Source organism: Trachypithecus francoisi, unplaced genomic scaffold (assembly GCF_009764315.1).
Source record: "Trachypithecus francoisi isolate TF-2019V2 unplaced genomic scaffold, Tfra_2.0 Lachesis_group10, whole genome shotgun sequence".
In the NCBI taxonomy this organism is placed as follows: domain Eukaryota; kingdom Metazoa; phylum Chordata; class Mammalia; order Primates; family Cercopithecidae; genus Trachypithecus; species Trachypithecus francoisi.
In genome coordinates this window covers 24,868,357-24,884,314 of record NW_022681455.1, presented here as the reverse complement: position 1 = coordinate 24,884,314, position 15,958 = coordinate 24,868,357, and the positions used below count along the sequence as shown (strand labels likewise).

Sequence of the window (15,958 nt, the reverse complement as noted above, 5' to 3'; positions counted from 1 at the left end):
GTGGGAAAATACCCCATCTCTGCGATTTTTTCTGTAAATGTAAAACTATTCTAAAATAAAAGTTTATTACTAAAAATGAGAATGGAAAGAGAAAATACCAAAAAAGTAAACTATTTTCAATAGGCACATTGGTGATATTAAAATTAATATTTTTAAAAAATAAAATTAATATTCAGAAGCTGTTGTTCTGTGTAATGAGTACATATGGAATGTTAATTTAGTCATTTCCTGAGTCTTTAGAAACCAGGAAAGAGGTCAGGTGCGATGGCTCATGCCTGTAATCCCAGCACTCTGGGAGGCTAAGGTGGGTGGATCATGAGGTCAGGAGTTCAAGACCAGTCTGGCCAAATGGTGAAACCCCCATCTCTACTAAAAATACAAAAATTAGCTGGGTGTGGTGGTGGGCATCTGTAATCCCAGCTACTCGGGAGGCTGAGGCAGAGAATTGCTTGAACCTGGGAGGCAGAGGTTGCCGTGAGCTGAGAGAGCACACTGCACTCCAGCCTGGGTGACAGAGCAAGACTCTGTCTCAAAAAAAAAAAAAAAAAAGAAACCAGGAAAGAAAGAGATGCAGATATAATATAAAAGAAGTTAAGTAAAAAGCCTACAGGACTGAATTTGAATTGGAAGTTTCTGTAGGAATTTCTGTAGCATTTTATTGCGTATATACATGTGTGTACACATATATGTATATCTCCTAGCCCTGCCCACTGAAAAGGCCTACAAACAGTGATAGGGTAGGTGGTTTTAGGTGTTATGGGGGAAAAAGCAAAGCAGAGAAGGGGATCAGGAGCATCAGAGTGTGAGGTTGTGATTTATTTTTGAGACAGTCTCACTCTGTCGCCCAGGCTGGAGTGCAGTGACACGATCTCAGCTCACTGCAATCTCTGCCCCCAGGGTTCAAGCGATTCTCCCGCCTCAGCCTCCTGAGTAGCTGGGATTACAGGCACGTGCCACCGCGCCCAGCTACTTTTGTATTTTTAGTAGAGACAGGGTTTCAGCATGTTGGCCAGGCTGGTCTCGAACTCCTGACCTCAAGTGATCTGCCCGCCTCAGCCTCCCAAAGTTCTGGGATTATAAGCGTGAGCCACCACACCCAGCCAAGTTGTGATTTTTAGACAGGGTGGCCATGGAAGGCCTCCCTGGGAGGGTGGCATTTGAGTGAAGACGTGAAGAAGCAAGTCATAGGGGTATCTGGGGGAGAGTGCTCCAGACAGAGGGAAAGTACAAAGTTTGAGTGGAGGGCAAGGCTGGTGGGGTCTGGAAAGCGGCAGGGGCCAGAGTGGTCCAAGCAGATGAATGAAGAGTGAGGAGCTCCAGTGTGATGGACAAGGTCAGAGGCATACTGGGGGGTGGGAAGTGACATCTTATAGGACCTTGAAAGCCACTAAGGAATCTGGACTTTACTCTGAGTGACACAAGAGGCCACTTGAGGTTTTCAAACAAAAGAATAAGATCTAATGGAATGCAGGTTGAACTGGAAATGGGAATGGTAAATAAGAAGTTTCCTAAATGTGAGAAACATCCATGTTTAAGTGTCTATTTCATGAAGATGATGGATAGATACCATTTTTACAGTAGGCTGAAAATACATGGCCTGCAGATGTCAGAAAATCCCTCATCCATTTTTTTTCCCCAAAAGAGCTACAGCTGACTTAAAATAATTGCCAGTAGATTAAAACACAACACCATGCATCAGGAGACATAAGCAAAGAAGTAGGCTCCAAAATTGTTTCTTTCTGTCCCAGATAAACATTAATTTTTGGACTTTGTCTGCTTTGTACAAACACAGGGAGAGCGGCTCACCTCAGCCAGGGCCAGGGCAGAGAAGGGAGTGTCTTCGGCAGGCTTCACCACCACGGTACAGCCGGCTGCCACGGCGGCCCCCACCTTCCGGGTGATCATGGCACTGGGGAAATTCCACTGGGGTTAGAAGAGCAGAGGAAGTATATGAGAGGAAGGACCGCCTCATTAGTGCAAAGGAAGGCAGGTTGGGAAGTCAGTGAACAAATTCCATTGCACAACTGATTGACAAACCCGTTTGGCTGCACAGGTGAGCTCTCAGAACACCTGACCCCCTGCCAACTTGAGGGACTCTGAGATAAAGGCTCATGAAGATAGGAAATATTTTTGGAATTTAACACAGTAAAAAATGAGTTAGACCAGGGGCCTGCCAACTTTTTCTGTGAAGGGCCAAATCGTAAATCTTTTAGGCTTTGTAGAATGTATAGTTTCTATGGCAATTACTCAACTCTGCAGCTGTATTGTGAAAACCACCACAGATAGTAGGTGTATGGATGGGTGTGACTGTGTCCCAATAAAACTTTATTTACAAACATAGGTAGTGGGCTGGATTTGGCTTGAGGCCCATGGGAGTAAATATTAGCAATGGTTTTGAAAATGGCAGATGATTTATAACTTCCTTCCACATACATATTTATAGATGCCTATAGACATACCTATAATAACGGTATTTTATTTTGAAAAACTCTATTATATAGTACTTACTCTGTATCAGGTATTTTTCTAAGTACTTCAAAATTAAAATTAATTAAATCCTTATCACAACCCAATGAGGTTGATATTAACCTCATTTGCAAGTTCGAGAAAACGGAGACAGTGCAGTTAAGTAATTTGGCCACGGTTGCACAGTTAGTAAATAGTGACCTTCAAGTCAAACCTAGTCCATCTAGGCAATCAGGGGGATTCTGTCAGTAACTATGCTGAGCAGGAAAAGTACAGACGTCTCGAGACCAGCTGACAGATACAGGAGAGAAGTTAACACGGGACCTAGTAGAAGGCAGGACCCAGAGGGAAAGCTGGGTGTTCCACAAATACACTGCAGCCCCATCTAGGCAGATGTGATACCTTATTTCTTAGCCTTTTTATCTCTAGAACCTGGCCCAATGCCTGCTGGTGGGTCCACACATGCTTTGCTATTGATGATAACCATCAAGTAAGCATAACACTTTTTTCCAAACTATGGCAAGTTTAAAAACGTGTCATATCTTAAGTCTTTTTAAAAATGATAAATACCAGAAGATCTTTTCAGAGGTGCTAGGCAATGCCAGGAAGAAGCCTCCAGGCCAAGTCAGAAGAGCCCCTGGGTCCTCCTGCGGCGCATCCCACTTTTGCAGGCATTACAAATGCATCCTTCTACTCATTGCCACCACACCTAACATCATCAGAGGACCAGGAAACACACTTCCACATCCAGCAAAAGCATCAGGAAACCAGGAACAGGTGACAAAACTAACAGGATAAGCACACCTGCTCAGGCGGAAGAATGAATTCTTTCCCAACTCCCTCTCCAATCTCCCACCCTAGGATCTTGCTGATCTCACTGTGACCTACCGGGGTGATGACTGCAGCCACGCCTACGGGCTGCTTGAGGACCAGGGCCCGCTTGTCCTTTGCTGGGGTGTAGATAATGTCTCCATAAACACGGCGGGCTTCCTCAGAGAACCACTCTAGGAAAAAGGCGGAATAGAAAATTTCTCCATGTGCCTCCTTCAGTGGCTTTCCCTAAATTAAATCAGAAAAGAACCCACATATTACCTTCTGATAATAAAAGCATGGCTCTGTGTTCCTAAATTCTTCAAGGTGCAAGAAGAGTAGAAAAGTCTCCTACAACGACAGCCATAGAGTGGGGAAAATTTCTGACTTTGGTGTGAGTTTTAAAAAGCAGAATTACAATGATGACTGTATCACCCTAAACCACAAGAGTCATTTGCATTCTCACTACGTTTACAAATTAGGAAAATTTTCCTCCCTTCAATATCTTCTAAGTGTTGTAACCATGATATGAAATAATTTATTATATCTATGGAAGAAGTATTGGTATATTTAAAAATGTACAAAAACAATATTAAAAAAACAACCAAAACAGTACCATGGAAAAAAACATCAGAATGGTGAAACAGCAGTTATGCATATAGTTGCAAATAAAATCTATTTTTGGATACTATTAAAGAATAAACTAGAACATACAAATTTTATTTTAGCAAATCTAAGTACCCTGGCACAATAATGATTTGGTATTTGATCAGTAGAGAAGGAACCACATATTCTTTAGCTACAGCCAGCAGTGTTGGGAAGTCAGGGGCTTCCCCAAGTTTAGTAAGAATTCCTGGAGAATTTCTCAGTGCACCAAGTCAGATCCCTGAACTTACACTTTCAGCTGTGATTATTCTGGCAAGGTCATCCTTATTTTGTATCATTAAATTGTACCACTTTCGAAGTAATGAACTCCTCTCCTGCAAAAGAAATAACAAGGCAGAAAAGTAATAAAATGCCAAGTGTAACACAGAATGCTAAATAAAATTCAATATCCTAAAATATTAGCTGTATGGTCTCATTCTCCTCGACTGTGATGGTTAATTTTATGTGTAAATTTGACTGGGTTCAAGGAGCCCCAGATAGCTGGTAAAACATTAATTCTGGGTATGTCTGTAAACGTTTTCGGAAGAGACTAGCATGTGAATCAGGAGACTGAATAAAGAAGATTTGACTTCATAGGCCGGGCGCGGTGGCTCAAGCCTGTAATCCCAGCACTTTGGGAGGCCGAGACGGGCGGATCACGAGGTCAGGAGATCGAGACCATCCTGGCTAACACGGTGAAACCCCGTCTCTACTAAAAAATACAAAAAAAAACTAGCCGGGCGAGGTGGCAGGCGCTTGTAGTCCCAGCTACTCGGGAGGCTGAGGCAGGAGACTGGCGTAAACCCGGGAGGCAGAGATTGCAGTGAGCTGAGATCCGGCCACTGCACTCCAGCCTGGGCGACAGAGCGAGACTCCGTCTCAAAAAAAAAAAAAAAAAAAAAAAAGAAGATTTGACTTCATAAATTCACGTGGGTATCATCCAATCTGCTGAGGACCTGAAAAGAACAAAGTGGCAGAGGAAGAGCAAATTCACTCTCTGCATGAGCTAGGACATCCATTTCCTCCTGTTGCCAGACACCAGACATTGGCATTCCTGGTACTCAGGGTTTTGGACCCAGACTAGAACTCAGATTGGACATACCAGCTTTCTTGGGTCTCCAGCTTGCAGATAGCAGAGGATGGGACTTCTTAGCATCCACAATCACCTGAGCCAGTCCTTTATAAGAAGTCTCTTCCTATATATCTATGATTCCATATACATATCTATAACATCGGTTCTTACAGAACACTGGTTCTATTTTTCGGACAACCCTGAGTAAGATGCTTGGGGAAACATACATTGACCTTCTGTTTTTTTGTTTGTTTTGGAGACAGGATCTGGGCTTGGACAATGAGAAGCACACAAACTAAAAAAAAATTAAAAATTTAAAAAAATTTTTAAAAAGAGATAGGGTTTTGTTCTGTAACTCAGGCTGAAGTGCAGTGGTGTCATCATACCTCACTGCAACCTCTGCTTCCTTGGTTCTAGTGATCCTCCCAGCTCAGCCTACTGAGTAGCTGGGACCACAGGCACACACCACCATGCCCAGCTATTTTTTTCTTTGAACTCATCTGTATCTGTTACAACTTTAAGCAGAATGTGACTCGGGCACTACATTTCCATCCACAATACTGGCTCTGAGTTATTCTTGGACAGCTTTATGATACGCTTAGGTAGGCTTGTAGCTTTGCTTCCCAAACAATACTTTTCTTTGGAAAATAAGCCCTGTGGAGAGTTCCTTCCATCAAGCTGCTTCAGTTTAACCTATTTCTAGAGGACTAGTACATGCAGAATTGGCAACTACAGGGGACGAAAAGTTCAAACAGTAGATCCTACAAGATGTAACAAATACTTTTTTTCTAAACATCAAGGTATAGCTCAAGAACACTTCGATAGCAAGATTTGGTCTACTAAGGAATCCAGCTTGATAGCTAAACACTTAGACCACAAAGTTAACATCATGTTATATACATCTTATAATGATTACCTTGATCTGTTAAAATAAGCCAATGTGAAACGAAAAAAGCATTACTAGCTCTGCTTTAGTGCCTAAGGTATCACAGCATCACTTAGAAGTAGAAAGAAATCTTATCTTCCCCTTAAAGTAGTTGTTATCATGCCATACAGACTTTTCATGCTAACAGGAGCTACAGGATGATCATGCTCAGCTAATTAAAAAGAATTTTCTTTTGTACAGACAAGGTCTCACTATATTACTCATGCTAAATGACCCTTCTTTGATGAGTAATAGAGATCCAATTTCAAGTTGCATCTAAAGAGGTATACTGGGTCACAAATTATAAAAGAGAAAATAAGTTTTGTGGAAACAGCTATTATTGCTTATGGTACATAAGAACAACTTTAATTTTACCATACAAAGGTAGAGTTCCTTACTTTATTATTATTATTTTAGATAGGGTCTTGATCTGACACCCAGGCTGGAGTGCGGTGGTGCAATCATAGCTCACTGCTACCTCACACTCCTGGCTTTAAGTGATCCTCCTGTCTTGGCCTCCCAAAGTGCAGAGATGATAATTGTGAGCCACCGTGCCTGGCCCATTCTACTTTCTGTCTCTATGAATTTGACAACTCTAGGTACCGCATAGAAGTAGAATCATACAGCATTTGCCCTTTTGTGACTGGCTCATTTTACTCAGCATAATGTCTTCAAGTATTGTTCCCTATTATAATGGCTCACTGGCAACCTGGATTTGTCCCAGAGACTGACATATAGACAGAGGCATGCATGAGGCATAAGAAAGGGTTTTAACACTTAAGAAGAGGGCCCAGGCACAACAACACGAATGCACTTAATACCACTGAAATGTACACTTAAAAATGGTTAAAATGGGCCGGGCGCGGTGGCTCATGCCTGTAATCCCAGCACTTTGGGAGGCTGAGGTGGGCAGATCATGAGGTCAGGAGATCGAGACCATCCTGGCTAACATGGTGAAACCCCATATCTACTAAAAATACAAAAAGAAAAATTAGCCGGGCATGGTGGCGGGTGCCTGTAGTGTCAACTACTCAGGAGGCTGAGGTAGGAGAACAGCATGAACCCGGGACACGGAGCTTGCATTGAGCTGAGTTGGTGCCACTACACTCCAGCCTGGGCAACAAAGCGAGACTCCGTCTCAAAAAAAAAAAAAAAAAAGGTTACAATGGTAAATGTTATGTTACACATATCTTGACATAATTTAAAAAATTCCAATGAACAAAAAACAGATAAAGGGATACACTGGATTATTAACAATATTATGGGACCAGGTGTGGCGGCTCATGTCCATAATCACAACACTTTGGAAGGCCAAGGAGGGAGGGTTGCTTGTGGCCAGGAGTTTGACACTAGTTTGGGCAATGCGGTGAGATCCGTCTCTACACATACACACAAATTATCTGGGTGTGGTGGTGCATGCCTGTGGTCCCAGCTACTCAGAAGGCTGGGGTGGGAGAATCGCTTGGGCCTGTGGGTTCAAGGCTGCAGTGAGCCATGATAGCATCACTGCATTCCAGCCTGGGCAACGGAGCAAGACCCTGTCAAAAAAAAAAAAAAAAGATAAAAGGAAGAAATCATTTCAAAAAAAAAAAAAATTAATTCATTCACATAAAATCACTTTAAAAAAGAAAACGAGGAAGGCCTAGAGAATCTAAGCGACCTGGGTTGCCATTAAGGCACTCTAAAGACAGAGCTGCCCAGGCTCTAGCTTCCCACATCTGCACAGGTGTATCCAAAGCCAAGAAGAACTTTCGCTTTTTGTTTTTTGAGACAGAGTCTTACTCTGTCACCCAGGCTGGAGTGCAGTGGTGCCATCTCGGCTCACTGCAACCAACCTCCACCTCCCAGGCTCAAGCAATTTTCATGCCTCAGCCTCTTGAGTAGCTGGGATTACATACAGGTGCATGCCACAATGCCTGGCTAATTTATTTATTTCCTTCCTTCCTTCCATTTTTTTTTTTTTTTTTTGAGACAGAGTCTTACTCTGTCCCCCAGGCTGGAGTGCAGTTGGCATGATTTCGGCTCACTGAAAACTCTGCCTCCCGGGTTCAAGCAATTTTCCCTGGCTCAGCCTCCTGAGTAGCTGGGATCACAGGTGCCCGCCACCACACCCAGCTAATTTTTGTATTTTTTAGTAGAGATGGGGGTTTGCCATTTTGGTCAGGCTGGACTTGAACTCCTGACCTCAAGTGATCCACCTGCCTTGGCTCCCAAAGTGCTGGGATTACAAGTGTGAGCCACTACGCCTGGCCAATTTTTGTATTTTTAGTAGATACAGTGTTTCACCACGTTGGACAGGCTGGTCTTGAACTCCTGACCTCAGGTGATCCACCAGCCTTGGCCTCCCAAAGTGCTGGGATTATAGGCGTGAACCACCATGCCCAGCCTGAACCCCTCCTTTCAAAAAGGAAGTTTCCCTGAGAAGATCCAAGCCCTTGTAAGATGGAAGCTGACATCACTGTCATGTTCAAGGGGCACAGACATTAGGATGGGTGGTGTGATCTGAACACAGAATGATGCTGCTAGTATCAGCCCTGCAGCTGCCAAACAATCACTGACTGAGTAGAAGGTTTTCCAGACCTCTGCAGTGTAACACCATTGTATGGTAGCCTTGATCTTCGTGGGGCCTTGTGGGACTCCAGAATGATGCTAGGGGAACCAGAGCTCAGGCCCCGGTCCACTCCTTTCCTGTGATCTCACCAATCCCATCGCTTTAAGTATATATGCAGTACACACAGGTATGAATTTCACATTTACATTTCTGGCCCAGGGCTCGCTCTCAAACCTCAGACTCATATATCCAACTGCCTACTTTATATCCTCACTTGCGTGTGAACCGACATCTCAGACTCAATACGTCTAAAACTGAACTCTGATGTCTCACCCTAATGCTGTTCCATTCAGCTATCCTCATCCTTCCAACTGCTCAGGCCAAAAGCCTTGGAGACATCACTAACTTCTCTCTTCACCTACTTCCCATATAATGATCCATCAGAAAATCCAGTGGGCTCTACCTTCAAAATACATCCTTTATGGGATAACTCTTCACTTTGTCCACTGCTACCACCCTGGTTCAAGTCACCATGGCCTCCCACCTAAATCCATGCAACAACCTCCTAACCTGTCTCTCTGCTTCCGCAACTCTTTATCAATTCTCAGTACTGTGGTTAAAGTGGCCTTTCAAAATGTAAATCAGATCATATCTCTGCTTAAAACCCTGACACGGTTCCCCCTTTACTCAAAGCAAAAACCAAGTCCTTAGAATAACTCACAGGTCCTATATGCTCCACCCTCTCCTCCCCTTCTCCGTATGACCTCCTCTGATACAACTCTTTCCCTTTGCTCAGTCCACACGGGCCTCCTCACTGTTCTGCAAATGTGTCAGCCATGCTTCTGACTTTGGCTGTGGCTGAATGTCCTTATGAGAGGTGAAGCCATCTGGACTGGGTCCAGTGGGGACTTGGAAAACTTTTCTGTCTGACAAGAGGATTGTAAAATGCACCAATCAGCGCTCTGTAAAACGCACCAATCAGCACTCTGTAGCTAGCAAGAGAATTATAAAATGCACCAATCAGCGCTCTGGAGCTAGCAACGGGATTGTAAAATGCACCAATCAGCGCTCTGTAAAAACACACCAATCAGCGCTCTGTAGCTAGCAAGAGGATTGTAAAATACACCAATGAGTGCTCTGTAAAATGCACCAATCAGCACTCTGTAAAATGCACCAATCAGCAGGATCCTAAAAGTAGCCAATTGCAGGGAGGATTGAAAAAAGGGCATTCTGATAGGACAGAAATGGAACATGGGAGGGGATAAATAAGGCAATAAAAGTTGGCCACCCCCACCCCCAGCAGCAACAATCTGCTTGGGTCCCCATCCACGTTGTGGAAGCTTTCTTCTTTCACTCTTCACAAATCTTGCTACCGCTCACTCTTTGGGTCCATGCCATCTTTAAGAGCTATAACACTCATCACAAAGGTCTGCGGCTCCATTCTTGAAGTCAGTGAGGTCACAAACGCTCCGGCAGGAACCAACTCTGGACACACTTCCTTTGGCCTTTGTATCTCATGTCCTCAATGAGATCTACCCTGATGTCATGGGCTGAACAGTGCTCCCCACAAAATTGACATGTTGAAGTACTAACCCCCAGTATCTCAGAATGTGAGTGTATTTGGAGATAGAGTCTTTAAAAAGGGAATTAAGTTATGATGAGGTCATTCTGGTAGGCCCCAATCCAATCTGACTCTTGTTTTTTTTTTTTTTTTTGAGACGGAGTCTCGCTCTGTCACCCAGGCTGGAGTGCAGTGGCCGGATCTCAGCTCACTGCAAGCTCCGCCTCCCGGGTTTACGCCATTCCCCTGCCTCAGCCTCCCGAGTAGCTGGGACCACAGGCACCAGCCACCTCGCCCGGCTAGCTTTTTGTATTTTTTTTTTTTTTTTTTTTTTGAGACGGAGTCTTGCTCTGCCACCCAGACTGGAGTGCAGTGGCCGGATCTCAGCTCACTGCAAGCTCCGCCTCCCGGGTTTATGCCATTCTCCTGCCTCAGCCTCCGAGTAGCTGGGACTACAGGCGCCCGCCTCGTCGCCCGGCTAGTTTTTTGTATTTTTAAGTAGAGACGGGGTTTCACCGTATTAGCCAGGATGGTCTCGATCTCCTGACCTCGTGATTCGCCCGTCTCGGCCTCCCAAAGTGCTGGGATTACAGGCTTGAGCCACCGCGCCCGGCCTTTTTTTTTTTTTTTAGTAGAGACGGGGTTTCACCGTGTTAGCCAGGATGGTCTCGAACTCCTGACCTCGTGATCCGCCCGTCTCGGCCTCCCAAAGTGCTGGGATTACAGGCTTGAGCCACCGCGCCCGGCCGACTCTTGTTTTTAAAAGAAAAAATTACGACACACACACACACAGAGGAAAGACCATGTGGAGACATACAGGGAAGATTCATTCATATATCCAACTGCTTACTTTACATCCTCACTTGGATGTGAACAGACAACTCAGACTCAATGAACCTAAAACCGAGCTCTGACGAGATACAAAGACAAAACTGAGCTCTCTGCAAGCCAAGGAGAGAGGCCTTAGAAGAAACCAACCCTGACAACACCTTGATCTGGGGTTTCTACCCTCCAGAGCTGTAAAATGAGAAATGTCTGTTTTTCAGGCCACCCAGTCTGTGGTACTTTGCTATGGTAGCCCTACCAAAGGAATACACCTGGCCACACTATTGATGCTGCATCTTGCCCCTTCCCTCTGGCCCGGATCCTCTTCTGCTTCTACCTCTTTTCCCATATTGCACTCAGCACCTCTCACATACTTATTTCCTTAGATATTATGTTTGTTGTTTAGAGTTCTGATCTCTCTTCTGCTCCCCTTCCACCCCATGTAAGCTCCATAAAGGCACAATCTTTCTTTCGTTTACTGATGTATCCCAAACACCTCCAACAGTGCAGGGCATAGAGCAGGTGCTCAGTAAACAGCTGATGGATGATAAGTGCTAACACTATCTCTTGTATGCGTAGGGATCACTGGATGCATTCCTTCAGAGGGAGAGCTTTGAAGGACAGGGTAAAAAAATTCACTGCGTTGACTCCAGGTTTAATAATATAATACTTGGAAGGAAGAAGAAACTTTCTTAGTTTTATTCTTACTCGATTCTGCCCCATTTAATGGCCCTCCACCCCTTACTCCCAATTCTCCAGTGTTCTGTATGCAATGGCCAATAGCAGCATTTATCCATTTAGGCTGAAAACCTGGAGAACAGTCCTGGACTTCTCCCTTCCCCTGCACAAAACCCAGATCTTTCTACAGCTCTCTCCATTCCCGATTCCATGATTCTGGCCCAGGGCCCTCACTACCAGCCTTATGGGCCGCTGTAGCAGCCTCCCGCGTGGGCTTCCTGCAGCTGCGGAGGTATTTCAGATACTCTGAAGGGCCACACCTGCTCTCTCACTTCCCTAACACCCCTCCCCTTTCTCCCCACCCCTCCACGGTTAGGCTTGTTGATCATAAAACACGCAGCAGCTCGCTTGCATTAGGCGCTCGCGTTATGCCTCCCCTACTGGGCAGTGCATACACTTCAAGAGGCTTGAGGGCAGGGGCCGCGTCCCTAGCGCCCGGCACAAAATGGAAGCTCCAAACTTATTTGTTGGTCGTCTCCCTTCTTGTTGCTCTGACTTTCCGCTTTGTATACGCCGGGGAAATGAGCACAGGAGGGAGGCGACGCGGTTGGTTTCGCGTTGGGGCAAAGCCCCCTCTGCTCCCTGCCGTGTTCCCCGGCCATCTGTGGCCCGCTGCACCCAGGCGCTCTCACCTTGGCCGAGACCTCCCTCCAGCTGCAGAAAGCCTCGTAGGCAGCGCGCACGGCGGCGCGGGCCTCTGACACCCCGCAATCGGCTACCATGCCCAGGGCAGCGCCGCTGGCCGGATCTTGCACTGGGAAGGTGGCGGCGGCCGGGAGCCAACGGCCGCCCACGAAGCTGTCGGTGCGCAGCAGCGCCGCAGAGAGGCCCGCCAGGCCCCCAGCGTAGCCGCGGAGCTGGGCCGGGCCGGGCGCAGGCCCGGGGGCAGGCACCAGGCCGCCGGCGCGGGGGTGGAGGCGGCAGCCTGGAAACGTCGACCCGAGGCGCCGGGCCGCGCAGCTCCGCAGCCAAAAGCAGGTCGCCATGGCCCGGGCAGCGACGGCGACACGAAACAGGCAAGCGGACGCGCGCGCACGGGAACGCAGGGGTCGCGGGGAGGCAAAAGGAGCGAGGAGGCGCCAGAGACGCGCGGGGAAAGCCGGGGAGCTGGCGGAAGGTTGCAGAGCCACAGAGCAGCGCCCTCTCTCCGCGCCTTTCTCGCTGCACCGCCGCGCCGCCCTCTGCACCTTGCCCTGAGCGCCGCACGGCTTCCCTTCTGGGGAAGGGTTGGGTTGGGGAATGGAGAAGGCTCTCTGGTAGATGCACCTGCGGACTGCTGTCACCTTTTCACTTTTCGGGTGCTCATTTTTCACTAACTGCTCCTGAGCCCCCAACCGCTGCTAGAGACCCACTGTCTCCCCTTAGCATCCCCCAAATTCGGCATCCCCGGAGTTTGTGCGCGGTCCATGGATGCGCTGGTGCCTGCCCTAACTGCCAAGGCCATGATCACGCTTCTTCATCGTTGTAGCTCCTGAGCACTTGGGATTGATTGGGAGCGATGGTTCTCAGAGGGGTCGAAGTGTGACCCCGCGTTCTGCTGCCCGCCTGCTTTTCTGGGTGTGTGTCTAGGCATTCTCCTGCGGGCGCACCCGATAAATAACAGCGCCTTGGAAATAAACAGACTAGGATCCAAACTCAGTCTGTTGCCGACAAGCTGCGTGACCGACAGGTTAACCTTAGTCCAGTCACTTATAAAATAGAACCGTATCTACCCCATAGGTTTGTTGTGAGATAACGTAAAATGCTCATTACAGTTGCTACATTAAATTCAATAGTGTTCAAAGTCATACTAGCTACCCTAGTCAAACCACTAGTAAGATTAAAGTTGGGCCACCAACTAGTAAATGGAAGCATTTGTCCAAATCGAATCAACCAAGGTATAAGTATTGAGCATACTATCCAACCAAGGTATTTGAGCAGCTTTAAACAACATTCTTCATCTGCTCAAAAATTAGACTTGAGCTTAAGACTCTGAAAGCAGCAGGGAAGCTTAAAACCTAAGGAGGATACAACTAAAAATAGTAGGCGTATGCTGGGAATTTGTGGGTGCAAATGAAGCCCAGCCCTATGCTTTGATTTTAGGTTACTAGTCTCAACATATCTCCCTTTCTCAACTCCTACAGCGTTGAGAGTATCTTGCTAGCTTTCACCTTTTTCTAGGACATTTGCAAAATGCTGAGGCAGTAACTTTAAATTTTGACTTTGTGTTTTGCTGAGTCAGATCCATTGAGTTTTGAGCCAGTCACATATGGCAGAAGTGGTAACAGCAGAGTTTAATCAATTTCACACTATTTTGTTCTGTATTTTATTGCAGGAACTGGGGAGAACCAGGGAGTCCTAATAGTGATGTTGGCCAGTAGGTATCACAGTTGGGGCTGGGAGCCGGCGTGTTTACATCTCCTGCCTGCAGAGGGAGTGTTTGTTTGTTTGTTTTTGGTAGTGGTTGTTGTTTTTTGTTTGTTTTGTTCTTGTGAGACCAACAGACTCATTCTGTCGCCCAGGTGGAGTGCAGTGGTGTGATTTCAGCTCCCTGCAACTTCTGCCTCTCAGGTTCAAGCTATTCTCCTGCCTCAGCCTCCCGAGTAGATGGGGCTACCGGTGTGTGTCACCAAGCCCAGCTAATTTTTGTATTTTTAGTAGAGACAGGTTTTCACCACGTTGACCAGGCTGGTCTTGAACTCTTGACCTCAAGTGATCCGCTCTCCTTGGCCTCCCAAAGTGCTGGGATTACAGGATAGCCCATTTCTACTGGCCTGGGGAAATCATTCAATTAAGGCCTCCATCAACTGAGGCCGGGAGAAGCCAAGTTAATTGTGGCTTCCTCTCTTGCTCAAAAGTTACCCTAGTCCACTTATCTTTTTAAGGTTCTGTATCAAAGGGTACCCACTCCCTTTCCCAGATGACTTATCCATTAGACACAGTAGGTACATGCTGAGGGCCCATAAAACTTTTAGGAGCACTCAGAAATGTTTGATTTTGGCCGGGCGCGGTGGCTCAAGCCTGTAATCCCAGCACTTTGGGAGGCCGAGACGGGCGGATCACGAGGTCAGGAGATCGAGACCATCCTGGCGAACACGGTGAAACCCCGTCTCTACTAAAAATACAAAAACTAGCCGGGCGAGGTGGCGGGCGCCTGTAGTCCCAGCTACTCGGGAGGCTGAGGCAGGAGAATGGCGTAAACCTGGGAGACGGAGCTTGCAGTGAGCTGAGATCCGGCCACTGCACTCCAGTCCGGGCGACAGAGCGAGACTCTGCCTCAAAAAAAAAAAAAAAATGTTTGATTTCTTCTAAAACCTGAAGAAGAAAATGAACTTTTAGGTGGCATATTAATATGTTAATCTTACACCAATGCAGATGTAAAATGTGATTTCTATTTATTGTTTACTTATTTTTATGACAGGAAGTACTTCACAAAGGCAAAAGTGCCTGGAGCTTAGAAAGTTCACAATGTGGCTCTTCCCTTTTCCCTCGGTTTTGTGCCCCTCTGCAAGCCCCCATTCATAGTGTAAACAATTCCCTCCTGGCTCCTGTCTTACTTCCAGCTTGTCCTGATGACTCCTAGCACCTGGCTGGGTGTCCTTACCAGGGCCTACAAGGACGAGACCATCAGGGGAGAGGGACCTCTTCCTTCCTTTCTCCTTTGCCTGCCCTTGTCCTGGGAACCTCCACTCCCCAGTTCTCACCCTTATTCATCCTCTCCCCCATTTTCTTTTTCTTTTTCTTTTTTGCTTTTTTTTGAGACAGGGTCTTACTGTGTCGCCCAGGCTGGATGGCACGATCTCAGCTCACTGCAGTGTCTGCCTCCTGGGTTCAAGTGATTCTCCTTCCTCAGCCTCTGGAGTAGCTGGGAGTACAGGTGCATGCCACCATGCCCAGCTAATTTTTGTGTTTTTAGTAGAGATGGGGTTTCGCCATGTTGGCCAGGCTGGTCTTGAACTCCTGACCTCAGGTGATCCGCCCACCTCGGCCTCCCAAAGTACTGGGAATACAGGTGTGAGACACCATGCCCAGCCTCCTCTCCCCCATTTTCTAGACTGGCCCACATAAAGCTTGAGACCCTCTGACTCTCAAGCCTATATTCTCCCTACTCACTCCTTAATGTAACTGTATGTTTACTTTTCACCTTGGGTCTATATTTCCAGAAGAGTTCTAAATGCTAGAATCATGCTATCTTGTTTATAACAATGCCACCTATATTAGGAAAGGGGGTTGTGGAGCAGAAAGAAAATATTTCCATATGCTTATTATTTGTCAGATAGTAATATTGTGAGCTACATTTTAACTTTCTTTAAAGTCATATCTTTTATGATTTTATTGTTAATACAAACTTAATGAAACTGCAAGCAATATTGTCACATAAAGACC

General features: G+C 46.4%; 2 protein-coding genes across 3 annotated transcripts in view; one reads left to right on the top strand and one right to left on the bottom strand.

Annotated features, from left to right (window-relative positions):
• Nucleotides 1–12,802, bottom strand: part of ALDH5A1 (aldehyde dehydrogenase 5 family member A1) — a 39,225-nt gene extending 26,423 nt beyond the window's left edge. Inside the window, exons 1-4 of the mRNA XM_033216377.1 lie at nucleotides 12,226–12,802; nucleotides 4,173–4,256; nucleotides 3,355–3,525; nucleotides 1,807–1,923 (exon numbers count right to left, since the gene is read on the bottom strand). Coding sequence (XP_033072268.1) covers nucleotides 1,807–1,923; nucleotides 3,355–3,525; nucleotides 4,173–4,256; nucleotides 12,226–12,579 — 726 coding nt within the window. The 5' untranslated portion in view covers nucleotides 12,580–12,802. The remainder of the gene's footprint in view (nucleotides 1–1,806; nucleotides 1,924–3,354; nucleotides 3,526–4,172; nucleotides 4,257–12,225) is intronic.
• The window catches only part of GPLD1 (glycosylphosphatidylinositol specific phospholipase D1), a 69,714-nt gene continuing 66,132 nt past the window's right edge, over nucleotides 12,377–15,958 (top strand). Inside the window, exon 1 of one of the 2 annotated variants that reach the window (XM_033216372.1) lies at nucleotides 12,377–12,609. In XM_033216372.1, the coding sequence (XP_033072263.1) occupies nucleotides 12,578–12,609 (32 nt within the window). In that variant the 5' untranslated portion in view covers nucleotides 12,377–12,577. The remainder of the gene's footprint in view (nucleotides 12,610–15,958) is intronic. The other variant, XM_033216373.1, reaches the window with a different exon arrangement.